Source organism: Tachypleus tridentatus, chromosome 6, assembly GCF_004210375.1.
Source record: "Tachypleus tridentatus isolate NWPU-2018 chromosome 6, ASM421037v1, whole genome shotgun sequence".
Classification (NCBI taxonomy): Eukaryota; Metazoa; Arthropoda; class Merostomata; order Xiphosura; family Limulidae; genus Tachypleus; species Tachypleus tridentatus.
Genome location: NC_134830.1, coordinates 122,605,041 through 122,618,539, shown reverse-complemented (window position 1 = coordinate 122,618,539; position 13,499 = coordinate 122,605,041). Strand labels below are relative to the sequence as shown.

General features: G+C 30.4%; 2 protein-coding genes across 7 annotated transcripts in view; one reads left to right on the top strand and one right to left on the bottom strand.

Annotated features, from left to right (window-relative positions):
* MED20 (Mediator complex subunit 20) overlaps window positions 1–4,940 on the top strand; it is a 34,674-nt gene extending 29,734 nt beyond the window's left edge. Inside the window, exon 5 of the mRNA XM_076507496.1 lies at window positions 4,804–4,940. The gene's annotated coding sequence lies outside the window, so the exon portion shown is untranslated. The remainder of the gene's footprint in view (window positions 1–4,803) is intronic.
* The window catches only part of LOC143253497 (urocanate hydratase-like), a 46,876-nt gene that overhangs the window by 19,380 nt on the left and 13,997 nt on the right, over window positions 1–13,499 (bottom strand). For 5 of the 6 annotated variants that reach the window (XM_076507490.1, XM_076507487.1, XM_076507489.1 and 2 more), the window contains 9 exons: window positions 11,198–11,351; window positions 9,267–9,457; window positions 7,955–8,021; window positions 7,117–7,173; window positions 6,172–6,258; window positions 4,847–4,935; window positions 3,588–3,650; window positions 2,680–2,788; window positions 2,079–2,149 (listed from right to left, as the gene is read on the bottom strand). In XM_076507490.1, coding sequence (XP_076363605.1) covers window positions 2,079–2,149; window positions 2,680–2,788; window positions 3,588–3,650; window positions 4,847–4,935; window positions 6,172–6,258; window positions 7,117–7,173; window positions 7,955–8,021; window positions 9,267–9,457; window positions 11,198–11,351 — 888 coding nt within the window. Of the gene's footprint in view, window positions 1–2,078; window positions 2,150–2,679; window positions 2,789–3,587; window positions 3,651–4,846; window positions 4,936–6,171; window positions 6,259–7,116; window positions 7,174–7,954; window positions 8,022–9,266; window positions 9,458–11,197; window positions 11,352–12,142; window positions 12,443–13,499 lie in introns of those variants that run through there. The other variant, XM_076507493.1, reaches the window with a different exon arrangement.

Below are 13,499 nucleotides of genomic sequence, written 5' to 3'. Positions count from 1 at the left end.
TATTATTAAACCATGCAGTAAAGTTTCAAAAAAAAAGAAATATTAATTGAGAATTTGAAAAAATATGAATGTTTTTAGTACTGAATGATGTCAAGTATCTAGGCATATGTTCTCAGAAAGTAATAATTAATTAATACTTGATGTTAGAAAAGACATGCAAATATTACATGAAGATCATAAATCCATTCATTCAGTTTCCTCATACTTATAAAGCAACAGTTTGAACGACAGTTATCTTTGTGATAACAGGGGATAATGTCAAACTAAGTATTAAAATATGTGACAGATGTCGATGGCAAAACCATCTCAATATTACAAGATGTTGTTAACCAAAGTATTAAAAAATGCAATGGATGTCAACAGCTTAGTAAACTGAACACTAAGAAATGTTGTCAAACTGAGCACTAAGCAATGAAGTAATATTGGTTTCATGACAGATTAAGCTTTAACAAGCTATCAGGAAGAAAAATTTACCATCTCCTTGACAACCTTAACTAAGATGCTTCATTTCTTGAGCAAAGTTTCTTTAATTGACAAAAGAAAAGAAAACTTACATTAATTTCTAAATTGTTTAAACAGAAGTAATGTAATAAATGGTATTTAATAAAGGAAAAGGAGATGTACATTACAGATATTTATGTTAGGTTAACTATTATTATTATTATTAATGTTTCCTTAAATTTCCTTAGTATAAATTTTGTTCTTTACCCAGTATACTTGTTTTCATAATTTTTTATACACTTAAGTATATTATGTGTTTGTTCATATATGATGCTTTTCTTATATATTCATTAAGTTGTGTTGTTGGATGTCTTATAGTTTCAACTGCATACAAGTCTGTTTACAATTTTCACTTATAACTAGAAAGATACCTCTTTTTCTACCATCTTCCTGATTTTAAGATTTGTTTAGTATGTTATTTATTTTTAGTCTAGGTTTTCGTATTAACTATGTTTTGTTTCAGTGTTCATAATGTATTTCCATAGAGTTTGTTTCATATTCTTATAAGTTATTTTCCTGTTTCCTAAGTTTGAAATAATTTCTAAGATTTGGTTATTTTTATATGTTGTTTTTGAGCATTATTTTTTGTCTTGTTTTAGTAACTACATAAACTTTAAAACAAGTTGGTAATTCATTTATCTTTGAAACTGAACACAGGTATTATAAGCCTTATAATGCACCTATCTTTGGATTTATCTTGATTACAGAGTGATTTCTGTTATTGTGTATGTTTGTTCCATACTTTTGTACATTAGACATGTTTTAAAGTTATTTAATTTTCTAATTTTCAAATGTTCCACATAAATTGTTAATTTTATACTTGGGTGGATGGAGTTGGTACATTTAAAATAGTACTTTAATTCTTCTTGGTTACTAAGTATGACAGATATACCCACCAGGGTTAACAGTAATACTGTTAATATTGCTCTCATTAAAATCATGAAAAAGTTGCAAGGGCTTCCATACTAAGTTCATTTCTTGTGAATTTAAAATTGTCCTAAGAACTCTAAACAGTTAATTATTGTTCTTTAATTAACTGTTGAATTAAAATTTGTTTTCTGGTTTTAATGCAGCTTTACTATTGCTGTGTTAATGGGCAGTATTTTTTAAAATTAATCAATGCCACACAATGAGGCTTAAAGTGATATTTATGCACAAGAATTCATTACTTTTGTTTTTGATTTGTTTATCAAATTTAACACCATCTACAAGTAATAGGTTATACCTAAATGATGTATGTGTAAAAATGACTGATCCAGTGTTTTCTTTATTGTTAGTATTAACAATACTAACACGTAGTCTTTTTGGTGTTCTACAATCTGTATTTTGTAATATAAAAAAAAAAAACTGAAAAAATGTTTCCAGTATATTGTCCCAATATCATTACTACAATTTTTTAAAAAGGAATTATACATCAAATAATTTTTAACAATTACAGTATGTTTTCAAACTTATACCACTAGAAACTAGGTTTTGATAATCGTGGTGGGCAGAGCACAAATAGCCCATTGTGTAGCTTTGTGCTTAATTCCAAACAAACAAACATCTTCATAGTGATATATCAACACTTATGTTACCTTTCTTCAACTAAAGTTTTGAATTGAAATGGGTCATCATGCATAAGCTGCTGGGCTTCCTGAAAGGTCAACTATGGAAATTGTAATAAAAACACATTAAATACATGTCTGAAATAGATTAAGTGTTTTTTACACCTTCATGAGTTAAACACAAAGGATTTTTTTCTCACAGTTCCTTTGTGTTTATTTAACACCTTACTCATATATAAATTCTAAGCTATATATCAAACCTTATACATTGGTTTTATTTGAAAAGAAAGATAATTCACAAACAACATATCAATTAACCAGGTACTGTATGGATGCAATATTAACAGTACAGGAATAATCACAGTTTAAATTACATGATATAGTATTTTCTCAACATAATATATAAAAACATCATATGAGTAATCCTATATGTATCATCCATCCACATATATAATATTCACCCTCTTCAGTAAAGTATTATACATCTAAAACCACAAAACCTACTTTTCAGGGCTTGCTTTTCAGGTGATATACACATTAGATATATACAGAAAATATTCATTATACACACTGAAGATATATTCAAAATCTTCATTATATAGTTTAATAAAAAGGAAGATGTTTTACACACCTGAACAGGGTAGTATCCCCCATTGAAGGGGTTGTGGCAAGATGTCTGGTCTGAACCTAAATCTACCAACCTTTCACCATTGGTTTCAAACTCTTGCACCATTCTCTCCCTGTCAGTTGAAACATGAAAGGAGGTTATGATATAATACACAACTTTATTGAAATCCTCTACGAAAATTTATTCTCCTCCAATTTTTTCTTTATGATATTTAAGCATCTTTCTCAACGTCCATTGAAGGGAAGTTGAAAGTTCAAAACACTAACTGCTAACTTTGTAAAACTATTTATGTGAGTTACAAGATACTGGTAGAAAGATTATCACCCAGGGACTACACTGTTTGAATTTCATAAGTGTCTGTTAAAACTAATGGATTTGAGTCACCAACTGTCTTACCAGTAATTCTGAAAACTTACAACACTAAAAATGAGTTTTCAGTACCCATGTAATGAGTTTGCAACTGTCTCACATGTAACCATGATGACTCACACTACTAAAAATAAGTTTTCAGTTTCCATGAGTCCACAACTGTCTCAACAGTAACCCAGAAGGTTTACATCACTAAAAATTAGTCTTCAGTACCCATGTCAGGCAGATCACAGACAGCCCATTATTTAGCTTTGTGATTACCAAGAAACACATTAATGGAACTTTTAACAAGTAACCTAAGGTTTACACTTTTTCAGTCAGATGTAATGAAACCCAAAATTTTACCAAAGTAACTAATACTTACAATTACCAAAGTAACCAATGCAAATAATTTCATATTTTGGACATTTGTAACCATCTCAAACTGTGGACCACTTATAACACATCCACATTACCATGATAATCAATGCTATTCTCTGCTCACAACAGATATAATTTATTCCAAATTGACATTAGATCATTACAATATCAACTTCACTTACCATATGTCCACAATGTTACCATGGTAGCCGATACTGACTATTTCTTTGTTCTGGCGTGCCAATCTACAAGACAGTAATAAATTGAATATATTCAAAACTACTGTGTAATCTCTTTCATTATAGAAAAATATTTTTCTGATATTCTTTTAAAATTTGAAATATGAGTTCCATTGTCAGATGGATCATAGGGGTAGAACTAACAAACATTGTAAGCAGACACACACATGAAAGTAAGGGGGTGAGGTACCTGTATCAAGCATGTCATTCTCTCACTTGTTTTATTATTACCATACAGGAATTACATACTAGATTATAACTCAAAAATTAAAACATATCTTACTATCATACATAATGAACTCAACTCCAGCTCACAGTACTTAATCAAGGACTTCAGTTAGCACTGAATGTTTACACACAATAAATTAAAGAAAAATTACAGTAATAACTCTTTACCTTAATGGAAAATAGTTTCATAGAAATATTTTCTTTATCACACAATAACAAGTGTATATGGAAAATGGTGTAAATTAATTAATAGCAGAAACCAAATACTGTACAATGTGATACAGGGTTATGTGTGGTACAGCTTGGTTGTTAAGTAGTGTTGGGTCTGGTATAACTTAGTTGTTAAGTGGTGTTGTGTGTGGTACCACTTGATTGTTAAGTGTTGTGTCTGGCATAACTTAGTTGTAAAGTAGTGTTAAGTGTGGTACAGCTTGGTTGTTAAGTAGTGTAGTGTGTGGTACAGGTTGGTTGTTAAGTGTTGTGAAAACTGATAACAAACAGGTATCAAGCAGGCAATATAAACTTTGTTTTAGAAGCACATGTAACAAATGGATAACAAACAGGTATCAAGCAGGCAATATAAACTTTGTTTTAGAAGCACATGTTACAAATGTATTGTCGCATGTTGTACAAACATTTCACTTAACCCAGCTTGTAGCACTTGGAACAGTGGTCTGATTTTCTTATGTCAGAGTAAATTTATTTTATGTTTCTTAGCATGAAACCAGTTACTTTCCAAAATATAAAAATAGCATAACTTGAGTCAATATATACAAAATCATTTTTAAGTCAGCTGAAAGGTAAAATTCTTTAATTGCTTGTTTCAAAAAAAATTATTTGTAACTTATATATTTTTAATTAATTAGAAATTGTTTGAAAGATCTAATAGGGAATACATTAATGAGTATCTTAATATTTCTTTTTTGAAAAGATAAAAGAAAAGAAGAATGTGGACAAATTTATTAAATAGTTACCGAATCCTCTGAATTAATCTATCAATTTTATCCTCAACTTCAACAACCCAGCCTTGCTTATATCGTTTTTCAAGAGCTTCATGGTTCACCTAAGATTTAAAACATTCTATTATGTTCACAAATTATGTAATTCACTACATTGTTAATCAGTGATAAAATTCACTATTAAAAACTTTAAATAAAGTGTCATAGAAATGCCACCAAATGGATAATGTTATTTGTGGGGGTGGGGAATGTTAACAAAAGAAGACAAGGAGAGGTTCCTAGAAGGATTTGCCCATTTGTGTACAGAAAATTGAACCTGAGAATTTAATGATTGAAGTTTCTAAACTTACTGCTATCCCATCATAGTATGCTAGAAGAATAATTTTATGTGTGGAAAAAATAATGAAAAACCAGTGACACATGAGAGAAACGTTATAAGTAGAATAATGTTACTTACAATAATATTATTAATACACTTTTTCAAATTAAAAGTAATATCAACCACAAACATGCTTACCTTACTTATTGGTAACAGAAGTAGGGATTGAAATGATGGGTATGGGCTATCTCTAAACCTTACCGATTACAAAAATACTCATACGATTTTCTAAATCTGGGACTTGTTAGTAACTCAAATGTGATTGACAGGAGCCAATGAGTCCAACTGTGGCACAAGAAACCACATTACAGGTACAATAAGTAGGTTAGTATAGTTAATCTTCATCACTTAGTTTGCATTACAGGCTTTAACAAGGTCAAGTTATGGTTACAGTATAATTTTAATATCTTGTAAATAAAATAAAAAACAATAATACTGAATCACTATCACAATAGTAGCTTTTTAACACTGTCATACATGCACAAAAACGTTTCAGAACCAAATTGCCTGGATTATAAAGTGATTCAAAACTATCAATAATCATTTAGGGCTAACTTAACTAAACACTAGCTTCTTAAGAAGTGATAATTCACCACAATTCATCATTTCAAGCCAAAATGTTAAATTTTTTTGGATACCCTTCTAGCATCTGTTTTCATTTGAGCTTTTGGTGCATCGACAATATTTTTGGTCCTACTGATATTGTACTCCTTAACATTTTCCTTGCACTGACAGTAGGTAATAACAAAAGCCATTAGACCTTTGACATTTCAAGTTGTGAACACCCCTTAATTCAAAACCTTTGATCTACCAGTAGTTGTCACCTTTATACAATGAAAGATGATTGACCACACAAATATTTACCTCAACCAGCACTACTATACAGTCACAAATAATATATGCTTTAGAGATATGTACCTGAAGTTGTTTTGATCTACAATAAAAGCTACTTGATGCATACCTCAGCTATGACTCCAATACACCCACAAATAACAGCAGCTTTGGCCTGGGCTCCACTCATTCCACCAAGACCTGATGAAAGGAACACCTAAAGTGTAACAATTATTCTGTGGTTATTTACGTAATGTTTTACATGATTAATTCGAAATACTTAAGACTGATGTAATTTTTCTGTTTTCTATTTACACCTTGAAGAAATTTAAATACCAAAAGAAATAATTCACCTTGTCATACTTAACCTCTTACAGGATAAATACCTGAACTGTGCGTACTCACCTGTTTTATCATTATTTCATTTGGCAGTATCCACAAATGTAAGGTTCAGTCAGATCAATCACATGGCAGAATTTGTAGATATTAGAATTAACCAAGGCTTAATTTCTACTGGGTCTCTTTATATATCAGATTAGAAATCTCTTTTGGATATTTTTTTAATTTAAATACTGTAAACACAATAAGGTACCATCTGCCCTTGTTACATTAAAATTCATATTTGAATAACAAAGTGAGCTACTTTACTCAACCCATGTAATAGCTTCAATAATATTTAATATTGTATCTTTTCAAAGTCCAACATCCTCTACCCATCCATCAACAGGTATCCAGTACCTTTCTATCTAGAAACTGAGTATTGGGAACACTGATATTTCACACCAAATATTACTACACTGTGTGCATAGATTTTTCTACAAGTTTTATATTTTATTTTACAAATATGTCTTAAAAAACTGAGCAAGTTCTGCCATCATTATGCCAATTAATGTTTATCTTGTTTTAAAATTCAATAAGATAAAACTGATAAACTTGAGATTAAATTAGAATGTTCATAAACATTCTGAAACACTGATTCTACTGTTTCCACTTTCTCAATGACTTACATTATGAATTAAAAAAGTTTCACAATCATTTATAAAGATTTTAAAGAATACATAATTGTTGTAATTACCTTGCCTCTTAGATCATTAAGCCCAAGATATTTCCGGCCAGCATTCAAAATAGTCAGCTATTTTAAAATTAACATTTCAACATTACAAGTTGTTCAAAGAAATTCTTAACTTTTGTCTTTCCACGTTATTGACACTTTGTTCTTCTGATTAAATAATGCCTTAGTTCTCTTTTCATGGCAAATAATTGTTATTTTCTTAAACTTTTTCATTAAAAATTTATTTATCAAATTTTACAATAAACTACTAATTTAGTGTACCATTGTAAACACTTATCTCAAAAATTACAATTTTATCATAATATTTTGTTGTTTGTCGTCACAATACATATAATCAATTCATATTATTTTATGAAAAATATTAATTCAACTTTCCACTTAATTATTAGTATGTCAAATGAGAAGATGACAATTAACACACACAGTTTACTCTGCCTATCACTAATTTCACCTCTTGTAGAAACAAATAAAAAAAATTGGGAAGTCGGAATTCTAATTGTACCAACAGAATCTAAATATACACACTGGATACTCAGAGCCATGAATGTATTGTTACTTCTGCATTGTTAACTAAATAAATAATGTTAAAGAGTAGTCCAAACCTGTAACATTAAATATCAACAAGTGAATTTAGTTGATATAACATAATGTAGCAATTTTATTTCTAAAACGTGGGTTCCAAGTCATCAAATAAGGTAGCTTTATTAAGATAACTGATAAGATGAATTCTGAACAAAATAACTGTAGTCAATAAGGCCTAAGAAATACTAACATTTTTTAAAATATAATACTTTCAAATAAAGAGCAAAAACTGAAGACAGTCACTCTAAAAGTAACCTACTGTAGTTCCATGAACAATACCCTGTGGCCCGATGTAAGAGAAACTACCAGCTGTCATTTGTCCATATCTACATATACAGAAATTACTTTATCTGTAGACACATGATTATTACTTCTAAGTGAAGAACATCTTAGTTTAATCATTAATCTTTTTCATTACTTTCTTAACTATCAAACTATGACATGCCACCATGGAAAATCATGTGATTAAATAAGTTAAAAACAAGTAAAAAATAAATGGAATATGTTGTGTTCCAGTAGAAAAAAAAATCTGGAATTTCATGTACATTTTCTTGACAGGATTTGTTCTAATCTTGAAAAAATAGGAAAAAAGAGCTTATTTCCAAAAACAATTACTACCAAAAATAACATACGGTTATACTGTAAGTACAGAAATCTATACATTTATTTACAATATCAAATTAGGTGGTGAAGTATTAAAGAAACTAATGAAAAATATTTTAACAAAATAGTTTTATTGAATGCTATATCATTTGATATAAGTTTGTCATTGAATAGTTCCAGTTATAAGACTAATTAATGTAATTATTATACATATAACTCAAACAATATGAAACAAGGCTTATGATGCAACTAGGTAACAATAAATTTCCTTGTACAATAATTAAAAGAAGCTTATATGAGCTCAGGACCACTGGTCCTTACCAGTGTTTTGAAACCAACACTTTATAAACTACAACCAAATCACTCTGCTCTCAAATCATCACATGTTCTTTCTCACCAACATCAGTGGTGCTACAATTCTAATTTAATGGCAGAATAGATCACCATCAAGTTGTCATCCCTACATGTATTATAAATCACAGCAGTCATCTTATATTTCACCTTAATTTAACAGACTTACTCTCAAGTCAACTAAATATGTACAGGTATCACAAGTACATGACTCGAAAAACTGGAAACTGGATGGCCAACTTTTACTGTCTGAAAAATACCTTTCTGATAAAACATAAAGTTAAACAAAAACTACTATAATTTATAGAAATGCAATGAGAGTAAAACAATTTAAAATCTTTACTGGTTGTAATCTAAAGAAACTTACCTATGGTAACAGTACAAAATATGATTTTAGTAGAATGGTGATAATATTAAACTTGCTTTATACAGTGATTACTGTAATATATAGCTGACTACATCCTGTTCATTTGAATGCTAAACACATGCATTAACATCCATCTAATTTTTTAAAATTTACTTGGTTTCACTAAAATGAAAATATATTCATTTCCTAGAAGTCTAGATCTCTGGTAGTTTCTGTCATAATAGACATATTAATAAAGAAACATACTCACAATGTAACTCCCAAGGCAAACATTCTGTCATAGTTGGTACGTGAAGAATAATTTGGTATGACCATACCATTAGTGATGACAACCCGTGGACTACTAGGGGTTGATGGGAAAAGTCCTAATGGATGTCCAGAATACAAGACCAATGTCTGATCTTCTGTCATTATTGAAAGATAATGCATAACTAACATAAACTGAAAAAAAAAATTACAAAACATTAGTAAATGTGAAATAACATTTTAAACAAAATATTACTAAGAAATTTCTTCTACAAGCTCAGAGTCACAATACATCTTTAAATATGAAACCCAACCATTTCACCGCTTGTTATCAAAATATACAAGTTTAAAGCAATTCTAGTCCTTGACATGCAATATTTGTTCTTAATTACATACAAAATAAATATGGTCCCCAGCCAATCATTTATTTCACAACTTTGTTATGAGTTATACTAGTACCCCTCATCATGTAACGTTTATTATTAATTATAGTTTCTGTTTTAACATATTTACTTTACTCGTAATTCAAAACAATCAGTTTGATAACTTTGGTAAACAAAACATGAGAGGGAAAATTATTACCATTAAGGAATTAAGAGGGAAACATTACTGAATATATATGTATACATATACACTAATTACAGCTTTTATTCTGTAAGAAACCACTGAGAGGATTATATAATATAACAACTTAGAAAACTCGACACTCCTTCACTCTTATAATGTTTCATTACCAAATGTGATAGTTTTTAGATACATACCACTTATCTTCATTATAGTTAAATATCTTTAAATGGAAGGAACAGACAGATAGACATAACATCTTTCTAAACATTCTCTCATGTCTTCTCTTACTTGGTTGTAAAGCAGCATATTAATATATAATTCTATTTTTTTTCCCCAGGAAAACACTTCTCTATTAGGTGATAAACTTTGAACAGTACTGTATGAATATTTATAAAATAGACATATTTCTTTTGGATGAGAACATCATAAACTGAGAAACAATCATGAAGACTCAAGGGTATTGTATGAACAAAGTATTAAGTTATATAATGGCTTTTAGCATGAGAGTTCTACAGAATAAAGAACAGTCATGTGAACTTGAGATATCTTCAATAGAGACGTTTTTCTTTCTTGTCCCAAGCAATGAAATGGTACATAACACACACAGATTTATATATTTCTCAACTGAATACATCATTTCAAAATGCATTAAGTTTTCTTTGGGTAGGAATAATTATACCAGAGACCTCAGTATAAGCTATTCATGTAATTAAATCTATTGGGAATTGATAAATATAATTAATGTATAACATAATGTTTTTGATATATCTAATCATGTATATGACCTATATTCTTACACAAAACGTGTTCATATGCCATATTTGTTCTTACTTAATATGTCTTTCTGCATCAAACGTTATGACACATACTGAGAAAAAAACTAGTTCTAAAAACGTGTTAGTATATCTTGAGAAAAACTTGATGTAAAAACATACCAGAATAATCTAACAAAGACTAACTACTTGATGATGAGAAACCCACTTGAAATAAAAATGTATCTCAGAACAGTTGGTATGGGTATTAACACTTATTGATAAGGGGAGAACAACATTTCAACCTTCCTAGGTTATCTTCAGGTTAAGAAAGAGATAGTTTGAAAGTGACTATTGCTAGACATGTCTTAGGGATGAGAGTACAATCCCATACCCGTTTATACTCTTGTTTCTAAGATATGTATCCGGCAATGGTCACTTTCAAACTCTCTCTTTCTTAACCTAAATATGACCTAGGAAGGTCAAAACGTTGTTCATCCTTAACAATAAGTGTTAATACCCATACCAGCCACTCTGAGATACAAAGACTAACTACATATACTATTCCCACAAATTCTGAAAACATTTGGATTAGATATCAGGGGATGAAGCTTACCTGTGCCCAGTTTGAAAAGACCTGGCCATTTCCTCCATAGGTAACTAATTCATGAGGGAACTGAGCTACTCTTGGGTCTAGATTGTTCATTATCATCAACATGATTGCTTGGGCTTGTTGACATTTCCCAGGGTACTTATCAATAGGATATGCCCTGAAACCAAGAGATTAACATCATAACCTCATCCTAAACTCAAGAGTTGTCCTAAAATCACCACTATGTCATTATAACCTCATCCTAAACATAGGAAGTACCCTAAAATTATCACCATGTTATTACAACCTCACCCTAAACTTTAGAAGTGTTCTAAAATCACCACTATGCTGTTATGTCTTTGGGTTCTCATAAAACATTTGTTATCGAGTAACAACAAAACTCAGACGTGCCGCAGCTTCCTGTACTTTATTTAGAATAGCCTCGCACATACAAAATACTAAGTGCTGATTGGCTAATAATGTCACATACATAACATCTCCTTCTTTTTTTTTAACAATTAAGACAATTAACTATTGTTACATAAATTTGGATTTACATATCTTATAGTTATAACATCAAAAGACATAATAAACTATGTTGTTATTAATGTCTATTTTGGTAATATGATAAATGTATTTTTCTTTTAATATGATAAGTGTAAATACACAGAAAATTAAATTTTTCTTTAACATTAAAAACTGGACCTTTTTTTTTTTTACTAACTACATAACACATTATATCAATCAGATATAACAACATAATAATATATAAAATGAAGTAAAAAAATTCTACCAAATTACTACACAAATACAAGAGTATTTTAACTCTTACAAATACAAAAATATTCTTTGTTTTACAACTCTTATTCTCAATCATTAAGTATTACATTTTTCTTGTAACATTCTTGCTCATTTTAACAATTCACATAACAAAATCTCTTAGTTTTGTAGGAGCTTTAGAAATTCTACCTGTTCTTGTTACAATTTCACTCTTTTGAGCAGGAGCAATATTTTGCATTTGATTTTTATTTTTAGCATGTGTAATACTTTGTTTCAATTGTGGAGATTTACATATATGGCTAGCTCTGGGTGACCCTGATTGAGACATATTTTGTCTTGGGGGTGTTTTAGGGATATTTGGCACATTTTCTGGGACAGACTCTTCTGCAATCAAATCATCTTGTGATTTTCTTCTAAGATATCTCTGTCGAGCACTGTGATAGACATCATCTTCATTTGTTTGCAATAAATGTCTATGATTTCTACAAATCATCCTGCCTGCTGGTGTTTGTAATATGTAGCTTCGGGGTTTCTCAGCTTGCCCTAATAACTGAGCTGGCATCCACTTGTTTTCATGTCTGTATCTTACACATTTTCAAGATCCAGTGGTTTTAATTCTGATCATATCTTGATTTACTTTTCTGTTTCTGAATGTCGATTTCTGACGTCACTTTATCACTTGTGGAATAAACAACTTCTCATTTGTCGGTAACCTCGTTCTGGTTCTACGACTCATGCACCTTTGCACTGGTGATCCAATGTTTGCATCTTTTGGTGTATTTCGGTAGTCTAACAATACTAAATGCAGGTCTGATTTTTCTCTCAGAGATTTTATAACAAGTCTTTTCGCTGTCTGAACTGCACGTTCCGCCAGTCCATTTGCTTGTGGATATCGGGCACTGAATGTTTGGTGTTTAAATCCCCAGATCTGACTGAAATCTTTAAACTCTTTAGCATCATACTGTGGACCATTGTCCGAATACACAATCTGAGGTATGCCATGCGTAGCGAAAAGTTTCTCAACTTCTGAACTGTTTGTTCGGATGTGATCTCTTTTTCATATTCATTGATCTCCAAATATCCACTGTAATGATCAACTACTACTAGATAATGTGTTCCTTGGTTTTCAAATAAGTCTGTTGAAACATATTGCCATGGCAACGTTGGTGTAGGTGTGCTGATCATTGGTTCTTTTTGTTGTGCATTTCTCATTGTTTGACATGTGGTACATTTTGAGACAGTGTCTTCGATTTGTTTGTTCATTCCTTTCCAAAATAAAATGTCTTGTGCAAGCTGTTTTGATCTCACAACTCCTTGATGGCTTTGATGTACGAGTTTCAGTATGTTATGTCTCATTGACCTTGGTATCATGACTCTCTCTCCTTTGAATAATATACCATCATATACTGTCAGCTCTTCTTGGAAATCCCAATATGGCCTTGCTTCTGGTGGTACCTCGTCTCGATTTTTGGGCCATCCTTTCACAATCTGTTCTTTGAGAATTCGATATTCTGTATCATTTTCTGTCGCAATCTTTAGCTCTTGT